This window comes from Maylandia zebra, linkage group LG11, assembly GCF_041146795.1.
Source record: "Maylandia zebra isolate NMK-2024a linkage group LG11, Mzebra_GT3a, whole genome shotgun sequence".
Taxonomy (NCBI): Eukaryota; Metazoa; Chordata; class Actinopteri; order Cichliformes; family Cichlidae; genus Maylandia; species Maylandia zebra.
The window spans coordinates 26770812-26786202 of record NC_135177.1 but is presented as its reverse complement, the minus strand read 5'-3'; the positions used below and the strand labels follow the sequence as shown (position 1 = coordinate 26786202).

At 40.5% G+C, this 15391-nt stretch overlaps 1 protein-coding gene and 1 long non-coding RNA gene across 2 annotated transcripts; one reads left to right on the top strand and one right to left on the bottom strand.

Annotated features, from left to right (window-relative positions):
* Nucleotides 1–141: 141 nt before the first annotated feature.
* Nucleotides 142–14750, top strand: mtf1 (metal-regulatory transcription factor 1). The gene is made up of 11 exons (XM_004550973.5): nt 142–219; nt 1439–1966; nt 5059–5297; nt 6658–6789; nt 7046–7119; nt 8629–8762; nt 9249–9326; nt 9526–9628; nt 9713–10350; nt 10596–10665; nt 11320–14750. Exons 2-11 carry the CDS (start codon nt 1502–1504, stop codon nt 11793–11795), a joined length of 2409 nt encoding a protein of 802 aa, XP_004551030.2. The 5' UTR covers nt 142–219; nt 1439–1501; the 3' UTR covers nt 11796–14750.
* Nucleotides 14183–15380, bottom strand: LOC143421105 (uncharacterized). The gene is made up of 4 exons (XR_013100857.1): nt 15282–15380; nt 15150–15208; nt 14983–15084; nt 14183–14886 (listed from the first exon to the last, which is right to left on the bottom strand). It is a non-coding gene; the product is annotated as an uncharacterized LOC143421105 (long non-coding RNA).
* Nucleotides 15381–15391: the final 11 nt, after the last annotated feature.

Genomic DNA, 15391 nt, shown 5'->3' with positions numbered 1-15391 from the left:
TATTTGCTAAAATAAATCAACTCTAAATATAAAAGCGAAACCCCTTCCCTACAATCATCTTATGGAATTTTTTAACATTGTTATTTAGCGTTAGTTATACATTATTTCCCATAATTCATCACGAATGGCTGCGAGCCTGTGACGTATGGCTTTCTAGGGAGGGGATAGGAAGAAAGTGGTCAACATCCAAAGCATCGGAATAAGGATTAAAATTCAGAGGTAAATTTATTTTAATGTCATTTCCTTCTAGTCGATCCACTTAAACCTCAGTTTGCCACTTTATCACCGGGTAAAATGAAACTGACCATCTTTGCAGGAACGATAAGTAATCTCCACAATAAACGTTTATCGTTAGCCCCTTAGCTTAGCGATGAGCTAAAGTGTTGCTATCCAGCGAAGCTATGAATGTGTAGAGAAATAAGTGGCAGCTGACTTACCTAGCCTAGCCTCTGGCTAACTAGTTCCCATTTAGCTTTCTGTGGCTTACGAGCTGAAGAGAAAAACACTCTAAAGATATGTAACGGCAGATGCAAAATAAGCAGCCTAAGATTAATTTACAGCAGCTAACCAGCGACGTATCAGGCTGGAGACGATGTAATCATGATATGAGATCAGATATCCACCAGAATGCTAGCATCGTAAAGCTAACAACCTCAGTACTGTGACATTAAGTTGTGAGAACGATATTGTTCAGTCAGCTAAAGGTTAACCTTGCAGCCACTGAGTGCCTATAAGGTCACGCTTATGTTTGGAAACTGCGCGGCATTGTGTGCGCAGCCATGTAAAAGTTAACTGTCACCGTCGGTTTGAAGTGACAGCTTTCATACGCAGCATTTAACGTTTTCCTTTAGAGGTAACCTGATGAATTTTGATTGATTAGAAGTCACCGAGTAGCTAGGGCTAAGCACCAGCTATCTCATGACATCTGTCACTGGAGTAAGAAAGTTCCAGATCGCGATGTGTAGCTTTAGTTTCTGTGAACAGTGTTTATGTCTCTTACTAAGTAACTACTTGCGGTGATTTCAGTCTGACGTGTTGAAGAAAAAAATTCGCTGCTTTTGACTGACACCCGCAGGTCCGCTACATTAGGGGGTGAACATGTTTAAAACGGGCATTTAATGTAGTCAAAAAAAACCTTATTCTGCCAAAAGCACACATAGCTGTGGCTCTGTCTAGTTATTTGTTGCCAAATGTTCCTGTCTGTCAGCGTGGGGCTACATAGTGACAGCTGATATAGTTTAACTGGGCAGCCCTAGTCAGATCTGCTGCTGAATCACTAAACGCTGATAAATATATTCAGTCTTTATATTGGGCTCAGCTATGAGAAACTATGAGTTTCTGCTCAACAGTGTTTGCTTTTTTCCAATTACAATTTGTAATAATTCAGCTGAGCTATACAACCTAAGAGCGTAAGTGAAGTAGCTTCTTTCTTTTTCAGGGTGAAACATTAACGTGTGAGAGTGCAGTCCTTCTTGCCAAGGAAGGAGAGGCATCAGAGACCATGAGTGAGAATGGCCCTCATACGGAGGCGCCTATGTACTTTGAGGTGGAGGTGGATCAGCTGGAGCGGGATGACGAAGAAGATGACAAGATCCACTTTGGCAAAGACGGTGACCTAATTGCTGAACCTTCGTCATCCTCTGGTCGGGTCTATGACCGCACCACGGTCCTCATTGAGCGGGACCCAATACGACTGGATGAGGAGGGAGAAGAGGAGGGTCACTGTGGAGGGGATGAAGATGGAGTCACCTTCCTAACAGAGGGAGAAGGTGATGGAGATGAGGAGGAGGGATCGCTGGCCTTTATGACAGACCCAGATGGGATGTCGCAGGGTTATGTGCACCACACAATTTCTCCTGACCAGATCCAGTTCACAATAAATCCAGGGTCCACCCCAATGCCACGCAACATCGAGGGGGCTACGCTCACCTTGCACTCTGAGTGCCCAGAGACCAAGCAGAGAGAGGTGAGCAAAAATAAGTGCATCTTGTCCAGCTGTTACAAGACATATGCTTGTTTGGTCATCAGAGGCTCCTCTGATTGGCTCTAAGGTAGTGCACATGTATGACAGATTGCAGTGATTGCTTGTCTAAGCTGTTTCAGTTATTACAACAAATTGCAGAAGAGCAGATGGTTTAAAGATTTTATGATTTTATCCTCTAATAATATAGTGATCATTTTTTTTAAATCTAGTTTGTCCTGGTGAAAAATGGTGTGCAGTTGAAAATATGTCACTGTGCTTCAAGTTCTTTTAAAGGATCTTCTCAGCAACTATGCAGAAGTTGCCATTCTGTTGCCTTCAGCAGTAACCTATCTTAATTAGCAGAGATGAGCAGCATAGTAAAACCATCTGATAGGAAGTTTGCACTTGTTAACCAGTAGGTACCTAACATAAAAGGTAGGGAGGCACATTGGGGAAAAACATGGTTCTCTTTCCTGTGTTTAATCAGTTGATTTAGATGATATATAGCCTACAGAGCCATCTTTACCACTATTATGATCCTTTCTTTTAACAGTAGTCTATAAACATCTGAGGAGCACAGTTGTGGGACATTTGTGAGAGAAATGTTGCCAGATTCTTGTCTGATACAGGATTGTAGCTCACAACAGCTGTATATTTTTAATTGATGAAAGGCCTGGACTCCGGGCAGGTCAGTTCACCACTAGGACTCTTCCACTTCAAAGCCATGCAACAGATGCAGTAGCATTGTCTTACTGAAATATTTAAGGACTTTCACAAAAAAGACATCATCTGGGTAAAGCATATGTTGCTCTAAAGCCTGTATAGACCTTTCAGCATTGTCTTTGCAGATGTGCAAGCTGTTAATTTCATAGGCTCTAATGTATGACCCACACAATCAGAGATGCAGGCTTTTGAACCGAGTGCTGATAACAAGCACGTTGGTCCCTTTCCTCTTTAGAGGTTGCAGGAAAAATGAGGATGCAACACGACCTGAACAGTTAACTGTGTTCACAGACACAGATTTCTAAAAGTGTTCCTGAGCCCATCCAATGATTTTTGGCCTTATCCCTTGCACACAGAGATTTCTGCAGATTCTCAGAATCTTTTGAGGAACAATATTCTGAAATTGTTCCACAAGTTGTAAATGTAGATTCTTTTGTAAATTGGTGAGCCCCTTCCGTAAAAGAGAGGCAGCTTACTTCTAACACTGCCTCTCTACGATCCTCTTCTTATATCCAATCATGGTATTGGCCTTTTTTTTAACAGTTCATCTGATTCACTGCAAAGTGTTGAAAGCGGTTTTGTTGCCCCCATCCTAATGTTTTTATGAAATGGTAAAATGTCTGCTTAAACATTTAGTAAGTTTATTGTGTTCAATAGAAGTTACACAAAAGTTTTTGTTCATTTTACACAGCACCAAGACTTTATTGGGTTTAAAAGTTTTATAGAACAATAGAATTACACTTAAAATTGACTGCAAACTTTTCAGAGTAAAGCATTATGACTATATTGTCTTGATCATGGTATTTTCATATTTTAAAATCATATTATGTATTGAAGATTAATATACTAGTAAATTTAGATTTTGTTATCATTAGATGGGTGTGGTGCTGGAGCAAATGCCTTATTATTTCTGAATATTATTGGCAGAAACTTTGCTGCTTTTGTAGCCAGTTTTGGTTTGAAAGGTGAAGTTAAGTCAAGGTTTGATTTTATTTGTTAGCAGTGTCCGCTCAGTTTTTAACCCCTTTACCAACTGCAATAATAACAAATATCTAAAGAAAAAGATTTTGAGCAACCCTCTGAATTAAAAGACAACTATATATTTCTTGCAGCAGTATAGAAGCATACCGGGATCTTTTATTGTGTGTGTCTGTATGTGTATGACTTCAAGCCACTTCTGAGAAATGAATTTAAATTTATATTGCACAACAGTACAATATAAAGTGGTGCCACACTCTTCTGCAGGCCTGGAATCATAAATAGTCATGTGCATGCAGGTCTTTGTAATATGTTAAACAAAGCAAATATGAAATATGAATCCCCGCGGAACGCGTGCACTGGGGTGTGGATGGTTTGTCCAATATTTGTTGGCCACGCTAAGCACTCCTCTTTCATAAACCAATTTGTAATGGAGTGGTCTCTTCCACTATGCGTGTGGGAAGCTGGAGCATAAAGTGCTCCCTCGCAATGATCATATTCACAGTGTGGTAGAATCACAATGGTGTGGGAGATAAATGCAGATCTGAGCTGCCAGCTTTAGCAGGGTTCTGCTGTGGGTTTGCGTAGATATTTGCTTAACAAATGATCCCTGCCACACACTAATAACCAGACTGAATGGTTTCAGACTACCATCGCTCAGATTAGCGCTTGTCAGAAGCACCGAAAGCTAAGTCAGCTGTGTGTAACTTTCACTGTATCACAGTTGTGATACTGGGTGTCGTGGAGTTCTGCAAACACTGCAAGGTTCATGCTGAGTTTTCTCTGATGCATCTAATATTCTCACTTGCCTTGCTTTGATTTAAATTGGGCTACAATTCGTTTTTACAAGAATACTAAGAGGATTTAATTTAGTAAATGAGGTAATAGCAGCAGAGGAAGGAGAGTCTCTTGTTGAGGAGGCCAGCCACAAGTTTTCTCCTCCTGGTTTTGTGTTCAATACACTATAGAATAGAGACTGGGCTGCTTTTATTCACAGTGCCCCCAGGATATTTGTGTGAGAGCAGAGCAGGAGACTGCCCCACTGCAATGGACATCGGTGCTGTGAAAGAGAATTGAGGGTTAGTCATCACTGATGTCCTTAATGCTCACCCGCTTTGTGTACTGATGGGAGGTTGAGTCATTAAGTTCAAATCCTATCCAAAAGGCCACCCTGAGTCAGACTGTCACCTCTTTCAATGGCAGGGCAGGTTATTATTATTTCTGAGCTGGATTTACTAATTTCTCCCTGTCTTGTTGAAATGGTGTTGTTAAATAAAGTTAAAACGCAGATTAACAGATTTTTTTAAAGAGATTTGATGCAATCCTTTTCTTAGCACCAGCATTATTTCACTATGTTTTAATTCCACTTACCATTTTTATTCTCTCACTTTCAGGTAAAGCGGTACCAGTGCATGTTCGAAGGCTGCACAAGGACGTACAGCACAGCAGGAAACTTGCGGACACACCAGAAAACGCATCGGGGCGAGTACACATTTGTGTGTAATCAGCAAGGCTGTGGAAAGGCCTTTCTCACCTCTTACAGCCTTAAGATCCACGTCCGTGTTCACACCAAGGAGAAGCCATTCGAGTGTGACGTACAGGGCTGTGAAAAGGCGTTCAACACGTTGTACAGGTGAGCCTTTTTTGTTGTCTTTCATGTCGCTGTCTTTACATTGCTGTGGAAACTTGAAGTTTATATGAAGTCACCTTTATCATCACTGTAGGTTCCATTTCAGTTTTGTTAGACTTGATCAAAAGTAGGTTAAGATAATTAGACCTAAGTGTTGGGGGCAGTACACAAAGCGTGATGCAGTAGATGTTTTGACACCAAAAAATGACTCAAGCGACTCGGGACTTGATTAAAAGAGGAACATATTTCAGTCATTCCGTCAGGTCTCTTGTTTGACCACAAGATATATCAGATGTACAAATCAAAGGGCATCCAAATATCCAGTTTGCACTGTTTCAGTAGCAATGTCATGTGTCTGTGGCTTGATGCTGCTGTGCCATCATCGTAAGCTACACAGGGCTTAGAGCTGTTGAGATTCCTGATCTAACTTTACATTGTAGATCACATTAGTGGTTCGTCATGGTTTGCTTCGCATAATCAAGCTTTGCAGCAAAATAAAACTGGTCTTCCTCATTCACTGAAACGCCATGCGTTTCTTGGAAAAGATAAGAAGTATGATTTAAAAAAAATGCACCAAAACTTAACAGAAAATAGAATTAACAGAGCACTGCTTTCCTTTTTACGTTGTGCTACATTCTTGGTTATTAAGACATGTTTGCAGACAAGTAAGCGCTTATTCAGCATTTACCTGATCTTAGTGCATCTCCTCGAACAAAAAAATCTTTCGTTCCATTTATTGTATCAGCACGATGGATGTCAAAAACACTCAAAGTATTCTCTCTCTTTCCCTCCAACGTTTACCCAAAAATATGTGTTTATTAGACACTTAATTTTCGTATATGATTTGTTCTTGGATAAAATCTCTTGCACTGAATCCAAAGTATTTCCAAACAACTGATGATGATCCACTTTAAGGGACAAGCTCTTCATGTTCTCCTGTGCCAGACATTTTTTGATTTTTGCTGTATATCTGGTCTTTTGATGTGGTGTTACTCGTCCAGATCAGTCCAGCACTGCACGCTGTGTTGTCCAGGGCACAGCTGTGATTGACTGATGCAGGCACGTGGTCAGGTGCTGTTTTTTTTAGGAAGGGCTTGGTTTGCTTTTGCTTTCCATTCAGTTTGCAGAGCATGCATTTTTAGTATCACTAGACCATGTTCATTTAAATGTGAGAAGCCAAAAATCGTGATTGAGTTTAAAATTCTATTAATAGCCCCATTTCCCGTCTGACTCATCTCTTTCTTTTTTTTTGAAAGATTTTTTTAAATGAAATGATAGCACATGCTGCTGAATGCCACTGCGTTTACTTTGTCCCGCTCATATTTTCCCATTGTGGTTTAATGAAACACTATTTTCTCTGCAGGCTAAAAGCACACCAGAGACTTCACACAGGCAAGACTTTCAACTGTGAATCAGAGGGATGCACAAAGTACTTTACCACCCTCAGTGACCTGAGGAAGCACATTCGCACACACACTGGGGAGAAGCCATTCCGGTGAGCATTTCCTTTGTCACAGCAGGTTTAATTTTCTCCCAGTTAAGGTGAAGGAACTGCTGTACAAAACTTTAAGGGTATTTAAATTTTACTTATCCATGTCAACTATCCATTTTTCTTCATATAACGACACAGGGGGGCAATGGGTCATGACTTTAATCTAGAAGGATGATGAAATCCAGCCTTGAATGTTTTTCACTTTGTTTACATTTGATCTCACACTGTTTTTTTGTTTTTTTTATGTTTTTGCTTTCAGGTGTGATCATGATGGTTGTGGAAAAGCCTTTGCTGCAAGTCATCACCTAAAAACACATGTACGGACTCACACAGGTATACAGTGTTCTGGTTCACCTCAATTATCTAGGGAAGCTTCAACAAAGATGTATTTATTTAGCTCTTTGCTCTAATGATTGCATGCTTGTTTAGGGCAGGTGAACACCTTTCCTACATGCCAGCTGTCAAACACACAGACAAATACTAGCTTCCCATGTATTTGGTGGGGTTTTTTCCCCTTATATATCAATATAGTAGATCATGTTCAGCTGAACAAGGAATGACTTGAACTGGCTTATGCTTTGTGTTGTTGAAAAAGAAACAATTACATGTACAAGAACAAGCTGTATCAGGATATTAAAATCCAGCTACAGGATTCATTGTACTGTGTCCATTTGGCTGGATTTTGCATATTCAGACTGAGGAAAAAACAAAAGCATGTAGCTTAACAGTGATGACACTGCATAGGTAGAATACTGATTGGGTAATTTACCATTACCCAATCAGTAGCCCCATAAAGTGCTATTTAAGTACCAATGTAACACTTTGTAAAGGGTGTGGAGAGGAAGTACTTCTACTGTTTGCTAATTGGCTGAAAAGGGGACTTTACTGGAAACAAGAGAACCACAAAAAAAAAAAAATATCGAAGATCAAAAATACACCATGAAAAGCACAGACATTTCTTCTGTACTTGGTTTCACTTCAGCTGTTATAACTTCATGCCTGGCTGATGCACCAACAGCAGCACAAGCAAGAATAGCCCACAGATTTTTATCACAGACTTTGTACACTGCGTCCATCTAAAAACAGAGCTCTCTGCAGAGAGACGGGCCACCCCGACTACGAAGGTGCTCGCCCTGCTGGCCCATCAATTCTGCTTAACTGACCACTCAAAGCACTTTTAACTATAAGCTTCCTTCACCCAGTCACATACAAGAGCTTTATTCTATACCTAACCTACACCTTTTCTAATCATCACACACACCATATCTTACCCAAGGACACTTTAGAATGAAGCTAGGGAGCAAACCACTAACCTTCCCCTTGAAAGACGCCCCCTACTACCTCCTGAGCCACAGTTGCCTCAAGGTTGAAAACAGGACAGTTTTCATTATTTTTAACGTTTGGTTTTGCTTTACTACAAACAGTTTTGTATGTTTTGACTTCTGTTGTCTCTGCAGCGACTTAGCTTAAGAACCAAGAATTCTGCGAACACAAAGAAGACTAGCTCATATTAAGAGTTGTTTCACATATTTCTAACACTGCCCCCTGGTGACAGTACATAGCTATAGTGTGTGTAAGTCTGCAACGCTAGAGTAAGAGCAGGAAACAGCCATGCTGGTCCCTTGAAAATTTTATATTATTGTGACAAGAGTAAAGCTGACTTTTTAAAACCCATACGGCTGCATTTTTTTGTCACTGAAAAGTCATCATTTTATTAATAAAGCTGCAACTTTGAATTAGGTTACTTTTTCCTGCCAGGAAAGATATAAATAGTAAAGAATAATAAATAAACGAATCAGTCTCAGTCTGTATTTTCTGCCTTTGTCTCTGCTCATTCTGTAGGGGAGAAGCCATTCAACTGTCCTAGTGATGGCTGTGAGAAGACTTTTAGCAGCCAGTACAGCTTGAAGAGTCACATTCGGGGCCACGACAAAGGACAGTCCTTCAGCGTCTCTCTCACCCATCCACTCTCTGAAGTGAGTCACAGCACAGCGTCTTGTCAGAGTGTGGGCACACTTGGCACAGTCATCATGTTCTCCATGGACAGCCTCAGGGCTACATAACACTGTGCTCCTCGTGCCATTTACTGTATGCTGTGTTCTGAAGTAAAGTGCTCTTTTGTTGCTTTTCACATAATAAACAGTTGTGTTATAACATCTCATATCACAGGTATTACTACATGGTACATTGACTTTCTACAGAGCATGTCACCATAAAAGTAAAGTATTTAACTTTTCCACTTGTGCAGTGGCCTGTGTTTTTAATGGCAAATGTTTATAGACCAAATAGATTACATTGTTCTTTCTTTAAAGGAATAGTTGTTAATTATGTCATTATGTAATGGACTACCTTGTATGGTAAAGCCTAGATTTTTACCTATTTTTTACAGTAGCTTTCATTTCCACGACTCAGCACTTGGGGTGGCTACTTTAATCAGGGACCTTTCGATCTCTTAATTGCAGGATGCAAATCACTCGCTGTGCCTCAGTGACTTGAGCCTCATCTCTACAGACTCAGAACTACGAGAGAACATCCATAATGTGAGTTTGAACTTTATTTCACCTTTGTCAAACAGACTGTATTGACACAGTAGAGGAGCTGTCAGGATGATCAGTGAGATGTCAGTTAAAAGATATTTTCAGTCTTCAGTTTTTATATTCACTGTATTAAAATGTCAAGGTTAAAAGTGCACTGAGTGCACTTTTTTAAAGGCTTTTGTTCATTTAAATTTTATTCCAGGCTCAAAATTTGGACCTCAACAATGCCACCCCTGTGAAAATCTTTGAGCTTATGTTCCAGAGTCCTGAAAATAGCATCAGCCAAGATGATGCTCATCCCAGCGGTAAGAATATTTCATTTAAAAATCGACCTGTTTGGGTTTTCTTAAAGTTCTTGTTCTGAGAAGTTTTTTTTCCCCCTTGACCAGAGAACCTTGCTGAGCCCTTCGGCTTGGACACTCCCACCCAACCGGGAGTGACAGAAGCCTCTTCTCTCATCTCTTTCTCTGTCAATCCTACCTCCTCATCTTCTTGTTCACAAAACGCTGCAGTCATGGAGGCTTCTTCCCAGCTCAATCAGAGCTCTTCCTCCCAGACCTCCACCCCTGCCTCCATCACTGCAAATGTTAGCACAACACAGCCTCCTGCTTTCATGCAGCAGATCTCAGACGTGCCACAGGCTTCTGTCCAGCCACAAAACCACGTCACCCCCCAGCAATATGTGGCACTGCCACCAACATTTCTACAGCAAGATAGTACTACCCAGACCACTCCACTACCACCACCCATTGCTACGCCTGCTCCTGCCCCTGCACTGACTGCCACAGCACCAGGTCCTGCTGTTGTTGCAGCTACCACAACAGATGCTCCAGCAACTGTGGCTCAACCTGTGCCTTTGGCCAATAATCCTGGTCCAAACTCTGGCCCTGGTCTGGCAACCACCCCTGCCACTATCACCATAGCACCCACACAGAACCTGCTGCAGCCCAGCTTGGTCATGTCTGACCAGAATCTCCAATGGATCCTTAGCAGTGCCACCAACAGCCAGCAGAACCCAGAGCAAGCAGTGAGTAATGATCCCACACAGAATCTGTTCTCCTCTTCATCTTGTTCACAAGAAAACAAGGTAGCACAAACAAACTATGAAACATTAGGGAAAGTATGGCTTTTAATTCATACACAGTCCATCCCTTTTTGATACAGTCTAAAAAAAAAAAACCCCCCAAAAAAAAGAACATTGTGTAATCATCTTGAGGATACTGATATTTATTGTTAACCCTTTTGAACTTTGGTGTTTTTGTTTATTCACAGCCACATCAAGGAGCTCCAAAAGTGGAAAAGGTTTTCTTCACTACAGCCATACCAGTGGGAGGTAATGCTGGTAAGCCCCCGTGAAACCAATCTTGTGCTGTTGACATTGGCCAAAGACTAAGGAAATCATACATTTGTTTTGCCACTAAAATACTTGGGTTAATGATGATTAGTTAAATAGTATGCAATAGTTACTAGGAAAAGTATTTGGTAATACAAACGCGAAGTTTGAGGAAGGAAATGGCAATCTCAGGCTGAGGCTTGATAGTAACCATCTTTCATTTTTGCTAAATCTTTTTTCCACCTAATTAAATGTAACATTTATGAAATGGGGAGGAAAAAAGTAAGATTCCCTGAACTCTTTTTTTTTTTTTTTATTAAGAATTCCCCAAATATATTAATATAAATTGACAAAACAGAAAATGGGGGGGCTCTAATTAGCAAGTTGAAGTCAAAGATTTTTGATTTGTTAGTGATTGCTGGTGAATTTACAGCTCTTATGGTCCTTAAAAGAACCACTGCCAGGTCTACCAGATGATGGTGTTTTCATCAACGTTTACAGTTCATGTTGCTGATAGGAACATGTGGTCACCTAATCTATTGTAATGTTTCCATCTGTAAATATTGACAGGGTACAATCAGACAGCCTACTTTTGCAGACACCACTGTGGTTTTGACTAATTTCTTTGCATTGGCCTAATCAAACGTAATGTTTCTGTTGTAGGTAACTCAGTCCAGCAGATCGGCCTCAGCCTGCCAGTCATCATCATCAAACAGGAGGAATCCTGCCAGTGTCAGTGTGCCTGCAGGGACTCTGCTAAAGACAAGAGTGCAAAGAGTGCCTCCTCCATCGTTTCAGCCCCATCACATCAGCAGCCACCAGAGCCCCCTCCCCCGCCACTATCAGAGCCTCAACACCATTCAGCAACTTCATCTTCCTCATGCTGCCCCCCCAAGTCTTCCTCCAAGGTGGGTGAGGTGACACTGGAGGCCCCCTCTTCTTCTTCTTCCTCCTCCACAGCTCAGACTTTCTCCACAATAGTGAGCGGCACTGCCGCCAACCCACCCTCATCTGACGGGTTAGCCAGTATGGACGTCTCAGACTTCCTGTCCCTGCAGAGCCCTGAGACAGCCGCCAACATTGAGGCTCTGCTGCTGGTCGCAGATGACTTCAGCATGGCTACTGATGGCAATCCTTAAAAGAGCTGCCTTTGGAGTCTGGCACCACATGTTTGTCTGTTGCACCCACTCGCCCACAAGCGTCGATTCCACCCACACCTCGAGTCACTCTCCGAAGTTATGCCTCTTCTTTCACCCTATATAGCGTGTGCATTGAAACCCCCCAGTACCTGCAGTGCATTCTGCTTTGTATGGCACTGGGACAGGTATGGTATATATACAAAGTATGTGTAACTTTTCTGTTGAGTCTCATTGCAGTAGTTGAGTTTTAGCAACTTAAACGCTAATTAATGCAGGGAAAAGGCAGTAGATCCTTTGTTGAAAAGATAAACTCTTTATAATAATCCTCACTCTGAATTGATTGAAATGACCAAGTGTTGTCCAAGCACTGATAATTTAGAGTTTCATTGTCCTGGCTTGAAGGTCACACACCTTAGCAGGAAAACAAAACTCATCTGTCCTTGTACTGTATCCTCGTACTGTACTACAGGTCCTAACAAATTCTTTAGGCTGGTATGCAAATAACCATAATGCACTGTATATGAGAGGATTTTGCTACAATTTTAATCAAGCATTGCTCCCAGCAAAAATTTAAAGAGCTTGGTCACACAGCTTCCCACGTGGCTGTCTTGTAATATGAAGTGATTTCCTCAGTATTTTGTTTGTTTTCTATGAAGACTAGTGCGGTCCAGATAATGTGATGATTCTTTTTTACTTTTTTTGAGAACCTGTGATCAGATCTGCCTGTCTCTTTAAGCGACATAACGTCAATAAGTTGCCTATAACTTAAACTAACTTAAAATTGTATATGTTAATTTATTTAAATGCCTGATTCTTTCAATATAATGATACTATCATCTTTGAGATAGCAGAAATAATCTATTAATTTATTCGAATCACATGTTTTTTTTAAGTTGAGCTGCTTTTTTGTTACTGAATTGTTTTACCTTCATAAGAACGTAAGTATTGTAAAAACGAGGCACGTGTAGTAGACTGCACAGTCAAGCAAAATATCCTCTAGGATCTGCTTGTTTGCAAAAACTTGCCCACAACTAAACTATAAGGAACTACTGTCAACATCCCATCTTCTTTAGGGTTGTGACCCTCTCAGGGATGCATCAAGTCATAACTGTTCCTGGTTCCCACAATTTTCTCAGACATGCATTTTCCTTGCCGGACGGCCCACACTCGCAGTAGCCCTACGTTTTTGCTGCACTCTTCCCTGTTTATTGCACACTAACTTGTAAAGTTGGTTCTGCATATCGGTTAGGCTGATTTGCGGCACCACTACAGAGTTTTTGTATAAACCTGCTGTAAAGTAGCATTTAAAAGATGGTGTCCTGGTGACAATGTAAATATGGTACATTTTAGTGTAAACATCTTTGAAAAACTTGTAGATTATTCTAGAATTTGTATTTTTGTATAGACTTTTGAATTGCTAACTCTGAGTTTGAACCTAATGTATACTCTGTTCATTCTTCTCCCCGTCACGTTTATGCAGAAGATGTTTTTGCTGTGTTTTAGTTGAATAGTTATACAAGCCGCTGGGTTTCTGTATAGTCCACATTGTAAGAAAATATATGTAATGCATAGCCTCTGGCTCAGAGTATAATTTAACAGTATTGTTTCGCATGGGACACAATGCAATGATGATAGAGTAAAGGCATTATGCCCTGTAAATGACAGTAGAGCTTCTTGGCCTTACAACATTAATTGTTCTGTAAGCCTCCTTGCCTTGATAGCCTCTGCTTTAGTAATCGGCTTGTTGACACTCTGTTTTCACATTCACTGACTCTCAGGCAGCCATTCCAGCAGCAGATCACACCAAGGCAAAAGCATGGAGATTTTCCAGTTGTGATATTGGGAAAGTCGAATGGGCTTTACCAATATAATACTATAATATTTCAGCATTGACTTAAAAAAAGAAATTAAACTCAGCTATATAACAGATGCAGACATTATGATTCTGCTTTTAATTTCCAATTTGCAGAATCAATCTTTAAAAAAATAAAAATAAAAAAAAAAGTAAAGTTTTAATCTGGCTCCTCTGGTGTGATTTAGGAAATTTATAGGAGCCACAAGGCAAATTTCCTCCCATAATACAATATTAATTAGATGTCTGGAGCATCCAAATCTGACATTGACTCCAGTGGATATTAAAATAATTCCCACAAAGAAAAAAAAAAAAATACCACCGGGAGTCGTACCTATTCACCATTATACATTTTCATACAGATCATTGGTGAACCCAACTATGCAATTTTAAGTGTGGTATTTACAAGTTCAGTTACCGACTCAAAGATTAAATGGTTACTTATGCCTCCCATTAAGTAATATTTGCTGCAATATAGCTTTGAGCTACAGTGCTCCTGTATATTTTGCATTGAATGGTGTGAATCTGGACTGTAGTGAATCCATGAAGTACTGTTTCACAGCCACCCTATGGCCTCTGTAATTGGTTTAATATCAGCTGGATTTGCATGTTTAAGTATTTGGCAGTTTTGTTATTTTAATCAGATATTTTCCATTTTAAGCTTAAATATGTTTAGAATTCCATCCAGTTTCATCATTTCGCACGCTTCAGTTTAACATGTGAATTATTGGTTTCTTTCATTAAACAGAGAAATTTTGCCTTTGTCGGCCAAGTTCACGTGGCTAATATTTACATCAGTCTGTAGTGTCAGCAAATCAATTGTGGCGACATTTGTTTGGAAGCAGATTGTTCACAAGTGTAGATTCTTTGGAATTTCTGCCGGCTATATTTTCCAGGAAGAGCTGGGGCAGGGAGAAAGAGGAAAACGACATGCTTCCAAAGGAATGTCTTGACACCCAAAGAGTGAGGAAATGTTAAGAATTTGTATTTTTTAAAGAATGTATAATGTGAAACTGTTTGCTTATGCGTTTCATATAAATATGAGTAACTTTCTGAATTGAGAGCAATATAATACTAATAAAACCTTATCCTTGTCACTGAAATGTTTGCTTGGTGAAGCATTTTGTGTTACTTTAATAGAATTCATTCATTTAGTTAGATAGCAATCAGCAGGTGGGAGGGGTCTTCCTCTTCTCTTCATTTCTGGAGTGGTGCGGACACATCCTGGGGGGATTTCCTCTGTAACATTTAACCAGTATCATTTAAAAAAAAAAAAACAAAAAAAAAAACAAAAAACCATTTGTAGTAGAATTCAGAGACCAGAAGAAAACTCACTTCTAGGGCATGACGCAAGTCCTTCAAGTCATTCTCGATCTTTTTGCACAGGGCTATTTTTTCAGACAGGTCCAACAGTCTGTCCTCGATGTCCTGTAGAGCCTGCGGAGGACGTGTTGGTTAAAATGCCTAGCACAATCAGGCTAAAATGTCATGCTGTGACTCACCTGTCTAGTCTCGGAGCCTGCCTCATCAACGCGCCCAGACGGCAAATCCTCTGCGCAACCTGCAAGTGTTCAAAACATACCTGGACAAACCCGCTGATAACATGAAAGCTGGAGGGCAGCAGGCGACCTTACCAGTTTCCGAGGCCATGATCAAATACACATTTGTCTTGCAAGCTCAGCGTGTTTCATAGAGGAAGGGCATTCGGTGTTTTTAAGCAGGTGTGCTCAGGTGATTTATATTT

Bases quoted from the DNA above. Each gene is read 5' to 3' on its own strand.
- mtf1 (XM_004550973.5), top strand. From the start codon at position 1,502: ATGAGTGAGAATGGCCCTCATACGGAGGCGCCTATGTACTTTGAGGTG. The intron at 5,298-6,657 runs GTGAGCCTTTTT...TTTTCTCTGCAG, and splicing joins GCGTTCAACACGTTGTACAG to GCTAAAAGCACACCAGAGAC. The intron at 9,629-9,712 runs GTAAGAATATTT...CCCCTTGACCAG, and splicing joins AGATGATGCTCATCCCAGCG to AGAACCTTGCTGAGCCCTTC.